At 38.7% G+C, this 13,336-nt stretch overlaps 1 protein-coding gene across 1 annotated transcript in view; it reads left to right on the plus strand.

Annotated features, from left to right (window-relative positions):
- RNF180 (ring finger protein 180) overlaps positions 1-13,336 on the plus strand; it is a 282,916-nt gene that overhangs the window by 212,446 nt on the left and 57,134 nt on the right. The window contains exon 8 of the mRNA XM_006899361.1: positions 12,535-12,660. Coding sequence (XP_006899423.1) covers positions 12,535-12,660 — 126 coding nt within the window. The remainder of the gene's footprint in view (positions 1-12,534; positions 12,661-13,336) is intronic.

A 13,336-nucleotide genomic window follows, 5' to 3' on the forward strand; every position in this document is an offset into this window, starting at 1 on the left:
TCCTTGGAGGCAAGGATTCTGGGGCTTCGTCTGACATACTTTGGACATGTTGCCAGGAGGGAAGTGTCCTTGGAGAGAGAAATCATGCTTGGGAGGGTGGAGGGGCAGCGCAGGAGGGGAAGACCCTCTATGAGATGGATTGATTCGGTGACTGGGGTAATCGGGATGGGTGTGTTAGAGGCAGTGTGGTTGACGCAGGATAGAGCAGGGTTTAGGGCTGTTGTGCATAGGGTCGCTATGAGTCGTAAACGGCTCGACGGCACATAACAACAAGAATAACAACTTGTCAGATCACTTTTTTTGGATAGTAATAAATATGAATCTCTTCAGGTCAGTTGGCCAGGTTGTTATCCTCCAGATTTCTTGGCAGAGTCTGGTGAGTACTTCCAGGGCTGCATCTATTTGTTGAATTGGTATTTTCAATTGATATTCCATGAATTCCTGGGGCCTTGTTTTTCCCATTCCTTCATGGCAGCTTGGACTTCCTCCTCTATCACCATTGCCTCTTGAATATAAGTTGTTTCATGAAATACTTCTGAGTCAGCTGGTTCTTTTTGGTGCCTTGACTCTGTGTACTCCTTCCATCTTCTTTTGACGCTTCCTGGATCATTTATTATTCTGCTCACAGCATCCTTAAGTATTACAAATTAAGGCTTGAATTTGCTCTTTAGTTCCTTTAGCTTAAATTCTGAACAAGTTCGAACTTTTTTCTTTTCTTATTCTAGCTCTTTGTACATTTCATTATAATACTTGCTTTGTCATCCCTTGCTGCCCTTTAAAATCTTCTATTCAGCTCCTTAACTTTGATTTCTTCCCTTTGCTTTGGTTTCTCAGCACTCTAATGTGACTCTATTCAGAGTCTCTTCTGACATCCATCTTGGTCTTTTCTTCCTCTTTGCAACGAATGACCTTTTGCATTCTTCTTGAATAATATTGTTGGTGTCCTTCCACAGTTCATCAGGCCTTTGCTCATTAGTGTTCATGACCTCAAATCTGTTCCTGAGATGTTTTTTAATTCAAGTGGAATAGACTCAAGTTCAAATTCTTGAAGATTTTATTTCATTTTCTTTAGCTTCAGTTTGAATTTGCGTATGAGTAGTTGATGGTCTGTTCCATAGTCAGCAACTGGCCTCGTTTTCACGGCTGATATTGAGCTTCTTCAACAATTCTTGCCACAGATGTAGTCAGTCTGATTCCTGTGCGGACCATAAATGAGGTCCATGAATATAGTCACGGTTTATGTTTCTTAAAGAAGGTATTTGCAATGAATAAATCATTGACTCTACAAAATTCTGTCATTTTATGTCCAGCCTCGTTTCTCTCACTTAAGCCCATGTTTTCCAACTACTCATCCTTATTCCTTGTACCCAACTTTTGTGTTTCAGGCACCCATTATTATTAGTGAATCATAGTTGTGTGCTCAATTTCTGACTACAGAAGCTGGTAGCTATCATCTATTTCTTCCCCCTTGTCTCTAGTTGTTGGTGTATATATTTGAATGATGGTGGTATTGACAGGTCTTCCTTGTATGCATATGGATATTATCCTGTCACTCACAATGCTTTGTTTCAAAATGGATCTGGAAATAGTCTTTTTAACTCTGAATGTAATCCCGTTTTTCCTCACCTTTTCATTTCCATCATAGAAGATCATATGATTAATTCAAAATGCCCCATGCCAATTCATCTCATTTCACCAGTGCCTCTTGTTGTTGATGTTATGTGCTGTCTAGTAACCTGCAACTCATAGTGACCCTGTGTGCAAGAGCTCTGAAACCTGCCCTATCCTGAGCCATTCTCATTGTCTCCAAAAGACCTAATCCCATTTCTCCAGTCACTGAGTCAATCCATCTCATCCTGGGTCTTCCTCTCGTGTGCTTTCCCTCCACTCTTCCAAGCATGATATCTTTCTCTAAGGATTGATCCCTCTTGGCTGTGTACCCAAAGTATGTGAGACGGAGCCTCAAAATCCTTACCACCGTGCAGTGGACTGGTTTTACTTTCTCTAGGATAAACCTGTTTGTTCTTCTTAAAATCTGTGGTATGTTTAGCAGTCATCAAAATGACAATTCAAACACATTGATCCTTCTTCTATCATCCTTAGTATGCATAGCAAGTAATTGCAAAGACCATGGCCTGGATCAGGCACACTTAAGTCTCCAGACTGACACAGTTGCTCTTCAGTACTCTAGCGAGGTCCCTGACCAATGCCTAGTATGTCAATAGTTATGCATTCCATTTTTTTCTTAACAATATCCAATTTATCCACATTCATGCTTCTCACATTTCACGTACCAGTAACTAGTGTCTGTTTGAAATTGTTCCCCCATCTTTGTGTTTGCCAACCAGACAGCTCATCCTCAGGTGGCATAAAAGCTGTTTATAGATCCATCTTGAAATGCAATATTGTGAGTGCCAGGATAATATCTATATGCATACAAGGAAGATCTACTAATACCACTGTCATTCAAATTTATTTACCAACAATTGAGCCAAAGAGGAGGAAATTATTTCTACCAACTGTTGCAGTCAGAAATCGATCGAACATGCAACCAAGATACATTAATAATATGGGCGATTGGAATGGAAAATTTGAGAACTACAAAGAAGGATCAGTACTCAGAAAATATGGACATGGTGACAGAAATGAGGCTGAGGATAGAATGATAAAATTCTGTATGATAATTTATTCATAGCAAATAAGAAATGTTCTCATAAGAAACATAAGTTCAGGCTGTACACATGGATTTCATCTGATGAGTTGCACAGTGGAAGGCATTATTGAAGATGTTCAATATTAGCCGTGAAAACTAGGCCAGGTGCTGACTGTGGAGCAGACCATCAACTCCTAATATGCAAGTTCAAATTAAAGCTAAAGAAGGTTAAAACATATCCACAGGAATCAAAATTTTGTCTTGAGCCTATCCCTCTGAATTTCAAAACCAACTCAGTCTGAAAAACAAAAAAATCACCGTCTCAGGAATTGATTTGAGGCCTTGAACACTAATGAATGAAGACCAAATGAACTGAGGGAAGATATCAGATATCAAGAATATCGTTCATGAAGAATGCAAAAATTCATTACAAAGAAGGAAGAAGAAAAGACCAAAATGGATGTCAGAAGAGACCCTGAATATTGCGCTAGAGCATTGAGAAGCCGAAGCAAAGGGAAGAAATCAAGATGTTAAGAAGCTGAGTAGAAGATTTCAAATGACAGCTCAGGAAGACAAGAAGATGTATAATAATGAAATGTTCAAGGAGCTGGAATCAGAAAATCAAAAGGACCGAATTCACTCAGTGTGTCTTAAATTGAAGGAACTGAAGAACACAGTCAAGCTGCAAGTTGCAATGCTTAAGGATGCTATGGACAGAATATTGAATGATTCAGGAAGCATTTAAAAAAGGTGGAAGAAGTATACAGAGTCATTGTACAAAAGAAAAATATTGTCTGACACAGAAGAAATTCAAGAACAGAGTACAGAAATTATCAAACAATATCACTAATATGACACACCAGCAAAATCCTCCTGAAGATCATCCAGAAACAACTGGAGCAGTACATTGACAGAGAACTATCAGTATTACAAGTTGGGTTTAGAAGAGGCTGTGGCATATGGATCTTGACAGAAAGAAGAGAGTACCACAGGAATATCTATCTATCTGTGTTTCATTGAATATGCAAAGGCATTTGACTGTGTGGATCACAACAAATTGTGGCTAAACTTGAGGAAAATGGGAATCCCAAAACACATGATTGTGCTTATGTAAAACCTATACTTGGGCCAAGAAGTAGTCCTCAGAGCAGAGTAGGGAAACACTGCATGGTTCAAAATCAGGAAAGGAGTGCTTCAGGGATGTGTCCTGTCTCCACACCTTTTCAGCCTATATGTAGAACAGGTCATTTGGGAATCAGGACTTTATTAGGAGAAATGTGGCATCAGGATTGGAGGAAGACTCGTCAACAACCTACATTATGCAGATGACACAGCCTTGCTTGCTGAAACTGAGGGAAACCTGAAGCGCTTGCAGCAGAAGGTCAAGGACTATAGTCTTCAATATGGCTTAAAGCTTAACATCAAGAAGGCAAAGATTCTATTTGGCCAATTGGCAGCTGTTAACAATTATAGCTTGTTTAGATCCACAATCAACACGACCAGTCAGGAAATCAAAAGACGAATTGCATTGGGAAAGTCTGCTGTCAGCGACCTCTCCAGTGTGCTGAAAAGCACTGATGTCATTCTAGAGACTAAGGGGCCCCTAATCCAGACAATTACTTGCTATACATGAGAGAATTGGATGACTAAGGATGACAGAAGAAAAATCGATGTCTTCGAATTGGGATGCTGGAGAAGTGTCTTAAACATACCCTGGGCTGCCAAGAAAACAAATAGGTCTGTCTTGGAGAGGGTGAAACCAGGTCTCTCCTTGGAGGCTAGGATTTTGAATCTCTGTCTCACGTACTTTGGGCACATGGCCAGGAAAGGTCTGTCCTTGGAGAAAGACCTCATGCTTGGAAGGGTGGAGGGACAGCGCAGGAGTGATGCATTGATACAGTGACTGGAAAAATAGAGGTTGGTGTGTTGGAATTAGTGAGACTGGCTCAGGGCAGGGTTCAGAGCTTCTGTGCTCACAGGTGAATTGATAGCACATAACAGCAACAAGAAGTGTTCTCTATTGTGCATAGAGTTTTTGAAGGCTTCTTGTTTCAAAAGTGTCCAATCCTTCTTCCTAGTCTGCCTTAATTTAGATGTTCAACTTAGAGCAATAGCTGGCAGAAAAGCCAGAAGTATTGGTTCCCTGCCTCTCCACACCCACTTTAGTGCCTGTGATTTTGTTCCACACCTGCCCTGCTCTGCCAGCATCCACTTCTTCCAGTATACACTTCAGCCCCCACTCTTCCCTTCCCACTCTTCCCCTTCTTGCCTGGTCAGCCAGCACTCCCCTCCCCTCTTCCAGCTGTATATGTTGGCTCAAGGTAAGAGAACTTTCTGTGATGTTGGTCTGTCCTGCAGCAGCTTCTCCTCTGGTAATTGCAGTCACCACTGCTCTACTCCCTTGTGCAGCTGCTGACTAGTTATTAGTTCTGAACTAATATCTCAGAAAATGATAGTCCCATTAAACAGCCCTACTTTGATCATCCTTTGACTTTCCAGGTTCATGTATTGAGTCTCTCTGCCACTTCTAGTCCCTGACTTAAACCATAGTCAGGTTAATAGTAAATTAAACTCTCTACATTTTTGGCTTTGCACAATCTTACTAATATGTAGTAGCACAATTTGCTCATACTAGCGTCTTCAGAATTAATGAATTATGCTTACATGTTTGATTGATTTCAGACTGTAAAGTGGGAAGGAATCCTCAATCTCCTTCTCTTTGACTTTAATTGTCAGTGTGTGTATATATGAATAATAGTTTTGTTAACAAGTATTCCTTGTATATGTATGGATAGATATTATCATTCATAGAATTGTACTTCCAGATGGACCATGAAATGATCTTTTTAATCGTAGATGCAACTCCATTCTTCCACACGTTTTCATTCTTTGCATAGTAGTCTGTTTCAGAGTAGTCAAGGGCAGTCTATATCTGCTCACTAATGCCAAAAATATTGATCTTTGTGCATTCTATTTCGATTTTTACAATGTCCAATTTCCTGAAATTCATACTTATTTCTTTTCTCAATAAAAGGGATTCAACAAAATATGGAAATTACAGAACAATATCATTAATATCATAGGCAAGCAAACTTTTGCTTAATATCGTTATAAAATGTCCATACCAGAACATGGTTTAATGTAAAAAAAAAAATAGTGTGCACAAGGGATACATCCTTTCTCCATACCCATGCAATCTGTTTGGAAGCAGAAGTGGCATCCACTTCCTAAATAAAATGCCTCTGGAAACTATGAACTTTGACAAATGCCAATAGTTGTAGAGAGGCTTCAGGCCTTTTGTTCATAGGGTTGCTATGAGTCGTGTTCTACTTGAAGGCAATCAACAACAACAACCACCTGCAATTTATGTACTGAACAGCCATTCAATAAGCTGTACATTATGAAGAAGAATGCGGCATCAGGATCTAAGGATGGTGCACCAACAACTAACCTTTTACATGTAATACAACCTTGCTTGCTGATAGTGATAAGAACTTGAAGTACTTGCTGTAGAAGAACAAGGACTACAGCTCTCAATATGGATTACATCTTTTTATTTTAATTAAAGTTAACAGAGATTTAGTTACATCTTAACATCAAGAAAACTAAAATGTTCACCACTTGGTAGCGGACAACATCATGATAGATGGAGAAAAGATTGAAGTTGTCAATGATTTCATCTTACTTGGATCCACAATCAACAATCTTTGTCAAGAAATTAAAAGATGAGTTGCATGTGGAAAATCTGGTATCAGAGAACATTCCAGAGTACTAAGGAGCATGATGACAGTTTAAAGACTAAGGTGTGCCTAACCTAAGACATGTACTTTTCAATTACTTGCTGTGCATCTTGAATGCAGACAATGACTAAGGATGACAGAAGAATTGATGCATTTTATTTATTATGCTGCAAAAGAGTACTGAATTTCCCATGGACTGCCAAGATAGCTAACAATTGGGTCCTGGAGAAAGTGAAACAAGGGTATTACTTGGAGTGACATTAAGTGTGATACTACCTGTATGTAAAATGCATATTATTGTGCATTATTTTTTATTGATTTATATTTTCTTCTATTTTTTTAATCCTTAGCACATGCCTGAAAGGCTGAGTCTGGCTTTATATTTTTTCCAATATTCTTACATCATCAACATAATACTTAATAGGTACTTGACTTGCCACCTATCTATAAAATGAAATAAAATGTTATAAAAGAGGTGGGTTTTTTTTTCCTTTTAACTGTTAATTCCTGAGCCATGCTTGCACTCTACACAGTCTATACCTATACCAAAATTTCTTTGCTTACAACACTGGCATTCTACTCATGATTTATCATGAAAACATCCTGATTGCATGTTTGGTCAGTTTGAGACTGTAATAGTTAGTAAATATTTCCAATTTCCTTGTCTTTGACTTTAGCTGTTATTGTTGTTGTTAGGTGCCATTGAGTGGAATACAGCTCAAAGATCCTTCGAATAACCAGTCTGAACTCTGTCCTATCCTGTGCCATCCTCACACTTTAGAGTCCATTGAGGCAGTCACCATATCAGTCCACCTGGTAAAGGGACTTTCTGACCTTTTCTGAACCTCTAATTTTCTGAGCAGCATGCCCCTCTCCAAGGAATAGCCCCTCCTAGCAGTGTTCCAGAAGTATGTGAGGCAAAGCATCATCATCATTGCTTCCAAGGAACACTCTGGCTGCACCCTCTCCAAAACATACTTGTTTGTTCTTTTTGGCAGCCCATGACATGTTCAACACTGTTCTCCCACACCAGAGTTCAAAGTCATCAATCATTCTTCTGTTATCCTTGTTTGTTCTCCAGCTATCAGATACATAGCAAATGATTGGAAAGACTATAACCTGGATCAGACACACCTTAGTCCTCAAACTGTCATAATTGTTGTTGTAGTTATATGCCATCAAGCCACTTTCCTCTCATAGTGAGCCTGTGTGCAACAGCTCTGAACTCTGCTCTATTTTGACCCAAACTCATTGTTTCTGATACACCTACTCCCATTTTCCCAGTCATTGTGTCAATCCATTTCATCCAAGGTCTTCTTCTCTAGCACTGTCCCTCCACCCTTCCAAGCATGGTGTCCCTCTTCAAAGACTGATCCCTTCTTGCAGTATCCCCAAATTATGTCAGACGAAGCTTCAAAATCTTTGACTTTAAGAAGCAACTTGATTTTACCCTCTTGAGGATGAACCCGTTTCTTCTCCTAGAAGTCTATGGTATATTCAGTATTCTCCAGCCCCACAAAGCAAAGGCATCGACTCATCTTCTGTCATCTATAGTTTTTGTCCAGCTTTCTGATGCATACGGAGTTATTGTGAAGACCATGGACTGGATCAGATGCACCTTAACCTCCAGACTGACACTGTTGTTCTTCAGTACTCTGGAGAGGTTCCTGAAAGCATATTTTCCCAGTGTGATTAATCTTTTTCTTTCCTGGCTGCTGGTACTAAGAGTGTTAATTGTGGAACCAATCAAACTGAAGTTTACAATCTCAGTCATCAATAATTAGGCTTCCAATCAGCCCAATGGTTAGAATATTTGTTATCTTGATGTTGAACTTCAATCCATATTGAAGGCTGAAGTCCTTAACGTTCTGCAGCAAATGTCTCTGGTCCTCTTCCGTTTCGGCAAACAAGGTAGTGTCGCCAGAATAATGCAGGTTGTTGATATGTCTTCCTCCAATACTGATGCCACATTCCTCCCCATAGAGCCAAGACTCCTGAATAAGCTGTTCTGCGTATAGCTTAAAAAGTATGGAGATAGGATGCATGCCTGGCATACACCTTTCCTGAATTTGAACCATTCAGTGTTTCCTTCCTCTGTTCTGATGACTGACTTCTGAACTAAGTATAAGTTTCAAATGAGCACAGTTAAGTGCTCTGGGATTCCTATTCTTCTCAATGTTTGTCATAAATTATTATGATCCACCCAGTCAAATGCTTTTGCATAATCAATAAAGTATAAAAAGACATTCTTCTGGTATTCTTTACTTTCATTCAGGATCCATTTGACATCAGCAATAATATTCTTGGTGCTATTTAGAAGTTTATATCCAATCCTGCTTCCTAGTCTGTCTTAATCCCGAGCTCTACTAAAACCTGCCCATCATGCATGAACCTTGTAGCACTTGACACATTCGTAGAATAGCTTTTAATATCACAGCAACACACAGGTTACCTCAGTACAGCAAACTGACAAACAAGTGCTGTACTAATTAAAACAATGCATCCCCTAGATAAAAGAAAATGATAATTCAGTGTTGTACCTCTAATAAATAATTAGACTTACAACTATCATGTTACTTAATGCAGTTGAAGCCTGCTTAGATGTGGGAGGATGTGCTCTTGAGGTGGGGTACTATAGTATTCTGGCTAAGACTCATGTCTGTCATGCTGGGGTAAAGTCCCACATGTGGATATTAAGATCACATATAATTCTCAGCTGAATCTTTGCTCCTAGTGCTTCACACAAGCCTTGAGGGCCCCAGGCCAGAGGATTCAAGCAACTGTTAATCAAAAAGGGCCACCTTATGAGTCCTAACTGCCTTAAATATGAGTCTTCCGGCCCCCAACTGACTGTTAATCAAAAGGACCTACCTTATGGGTCCCAACTGCTTTATATAAGAGGCTCCTAGCCATCAACTATCTGTTAATCAAAAAGGCCTGCTTTCTGGGTTCCAACTGCATTAAGTTAGAGGCTCCCACCCCCCAACTGACTTATTAAAAAGGCCCACCGTCTAAGTCAACAGCGATAAATAAAAGGCTCCCGGTACCTATCTGTTCATTAAAAGGATCCACCTTCTGTACCCCAACAACTTAAAAAAAGAGGCTCCCAGCCCCTGACCAACTGTTAATCAAAAAGGCCATCATTCTGAGTCTCAACTGCTTTAAATGAGAGATTTCCATCCCCCAAGTGACATGATCAATAGGCCCTGTCTTCTGGGTCCCAGCTGTTTTAAATGAGAGACTGCTGATCCAATCAGTTATTACTCAAAAGAGTCCACCCAATTAGAATACAAAAGTTAGAAACAATGAAGATGTAATAGTAGTCCAAAAGTATGGACTTGGTGAAAGAAATTAGGCTGCAAATTGAATGATCAAATAGTGTATATTCAATGATTTATTCATTGCAAATACTTTAAAAACACACACACACACAACAACACACAATTTGATGTGTAGAAGGAGACATGGGTTAAGGAAATGGGAAAGATCCGATGTGAAAACTAGGCCTGGAATGGTCAGTGGATCAGACCATCAGTTACTCATGTGCAAGTTCAAATTGAGGCTGAAAATATTAAAACAAGGACATAAGAAACAAAATATGATCTTGAGTCTATTTCATCTGAATTCCAAAATCATCTTAAGAGTTAGTTTGAAGCATTGAACACCAGAGATCATAGACCATATAAATTGAAGATCACATCAAGGATATAATCCATGAAGACAGCAAAAGTTCTTTGCAGAAGTGGAGAAAGGATATCAAAAGAGACTCTGAGAATTGCACTAGAGTGTTGAGAAGCCAAAACAAAAGAAAAACATGCTCAAGTAAAAGAGCTGAACAAAATATTTCAAAGGACACTTGAAAAGACAAAACAAAGTATTATAATAGAGTGTGCAGAGAACTAAAATTGTACAATAAAAGAGAAGATCTTGGTCTACATTTCTCAAGCTGAGAACTGAAAAATTTAAACCTCGTGTTGCAATATTGTAAATGCTATGAACAATATGTTGAATGATTTAGGAAGTATAAAAAGAAGATGGAAGGAATACATAGAGTCCACTGTACCAAAAAAAAAATTACACTGAAAATTTTCAGGAAATGCCATATCAGCAGGAGTCAATTGTAATGAACGAAGAATTGAAGCTGCACTGAAGGCACTGGCAAATAAGGCAACAGGAATCCATGCAATACCAATTGACATATTTCAGCTAACAGATACAGCCCTGGATACACCGATCAGTCTATGCCAGGAAGGTTGGAAGCTAGCTAACTGGACAGCTGCTTGGAAGAGATCCATATTTGATCCCCTTCCCAAGAAAAGTAATGCAACAGAATGTGAAAAACTGTTGAACTGTATCATTCATACCACATTCATGCAAAATACTGCTGAAGATCATTGGTGATGTGTGTTTGATCCTGGCTGAAAGTAAAAAATACCAGAAGAACGTCTATTTGTGCTTTATTGACTATGCAAAGGCATTTGACTATGTGGATCATAACAAGTTATGATTAACCATAAGAAGAATGAGAATCCCAGAGAACTTAATTGTGCTCATGCAAAATCTATACAATTTCAGGAGCCTGTTGTGAGAACAAAACTAGGGAACACTGCATGGTTTAATATTAAGAAAGATGTGCATCAGGACTGTATTCTCTCTCCATACCTATTTAATCTGTATGTTGAGCAAATTATTCAAGAAGCTAAACTCCATGAAGAAGAATGTGGCATCACGATCTGAAGAATACTCATCACACATACCACATAAACCTGAGTTATGCATATGGCACAACCTTGCTTGCTGATAATGAAGAAGACTAGAAGCACTTGATACAGAAGAGCTAAGAATACAGCTGTCAATATGGGTTATATCTCAACATCAAGAAAACAAAAATTTTCAACACTGAACCAACAGGCAACATCATGATAAATGAAGAAAAGACTAAAATGGTTAACAACTTCATCAATACCCTTGGTACCAGCAGTCAGGAGACTTATTGCACTGGGAAAGTCTGCAATTAGGGACTTCTCCCAATGCAATGAGAAGTAGTAAGTTTGAGAACATTCTGATCACTCATAATGCATCTAAAAGCTGGACAATGAGTAAGGATAACAGAAGAATGATGCCTTTGAGCTGTGGTGCTGAGAAGGGCACTGAATGGACTGCCAAAAGATCAAACAAATATGTCCTAGAGAAAGTGCAGCCAAAGTATTCTTTGTAGGCCAAGATGATAGAGCTCCATTTTATGTACTTCAAGTATTTTAGGAAGAGAAGTGAGTCTGTGCATGATACTCAGAAAGACAGAGGGTTGGCGAAGGAGATAAAGATCCTCAGCTGGGTGGATTGATGCAGTGACTGCTTCAGTGGGTTCTAGTGTGTCAGGAAGTGTGAGGATGGCACAGAATAAATAGGATCGAGTTCGGAGGATGGCACAGGGTAGAATAGAGTTCTGATCTGTTGTTCATAGGTTCCCTCCCTGTGGGCCGTACTCAGCAACACCAACAATAACATACCAAAATACTTTATTCTTCCCATTTTTATCTACTTGAGAGCACAGACTGTACCTTATTTAGCATTGTCTCCCACCACGTTTCTTTTTTTATTAGTATTATTATTATTTTATTTTTCTTAATTTTTTTAATTAATTTTAATAGACATTTACAGAGGTTTTGGATTTCCATTCATTCATTGCCACACTTTTCTCCCTGCCCACCCCTCCCCACCAGTTCACTCCTCTAGCAGGGAGTTGCACTGTTAACCCATAGGGGGCATCTCCCTGCTACTTTGAATCTACTAGCTACTCTGTAGGAGAAAGATCTTGTCTCCTCTGATGGTATTTACAACCTTCTAAAAATCCACTGGAGCATTGGCTATAAGCTGATTCTGTTTCAATGCCTTTGTGAGAGTTTGCATTGAGAATAGGAACTGTTCTGTTTAATTTGGAAATGTATTGAACTTGAATCAGGTGTGAATTTGAAGGATTATGTCTGCTTTGTTAAAATGAAGAGTTAATTTTTTTTTGTCTTCACTCTCTTAAGGATTTTAATTTCTTTAAAATATCTAGCAATCTTTTGGATGTTCTTACCAAAACAACCATTTGACTCAAATGTTTAAAAATACTGTTTTTCTTTTGCTTTATTTTAGAACTGAATAAGGCCACAAAAACATTCTTTACTAAAGAATATTTGAAAATAAAACAAAGTTTTCAGAAATCCAGCTCTGCAAAATGGCCACTACCAAGCTGTAGAAAAGCATTTCATCTTTTTGGAGGTAAGAAATAAATGTATTAAGAAAACAAAATAATAAGAACAGTTTAGTGGTAAGTTTGTCCAATGTCTCTTCTTTTTTATTTTATTTTACTGATTTTAATTAAAGTTTACAGAAAATTTGCATTTCCATTCATTCATTGTTGCATTTTTCTCCCTGCCCATCCCTCCTACCCAGTTCACTCTTCTCTTTGAAAAGTAAAATTCCTTCATTGGTACACAATCCCTCCCCCACCCCCCCAAATACACTCCACTATACAACCTTCCTTCTGGACTCTTGTCATAACCATAATACCTAAGCATTTTAAACCCAAGATTTTAAACTGTTCTCTCCCTCATCTGTTTAAATGCAGTATACATAATTTGTCCAATTTTTCTCAGTCTCACCCCAACCCTAATATCAGTCCCATTCTACAACAGTGGCACTGTGCAGTATTTGTCATTTTGTGACTAAGATATTTGACTCAGCATAAAGTCCTCCTGAATTATTATTTTGAATAATATTGCATGAGTTATTATTATTATGAATTATTATTTTGAATAATATTGCATGAGTTCCTTGTTTCTCAATGCAGCATAGTATTCCATTGTGTGAATATACCACAGCTTCTCTATCCGTTCATTTGTTGATGGGCACTTGGGTTGTTTCCAACTCCTTGCTGTTGTGAACAAAGCCACAG

This window comes from Elephantulus edwardii, unplaced genomic scaffold (genome assembly GCF_000299155.1).
Source record: "Elephantulus edwardii isolate Elephantulus edwardi_28Jun2011 unplaced genomic scaffold, EleEdw1.0 scaffold00254, whole genome shotgun sequence".
NCBI classification, from domain to species: Eukaryota; Metazoa; Chordata; class Mammalia; order Macroscelidea; family Macroscelididae; genus Elephantulus; species Elephantulus edwardii.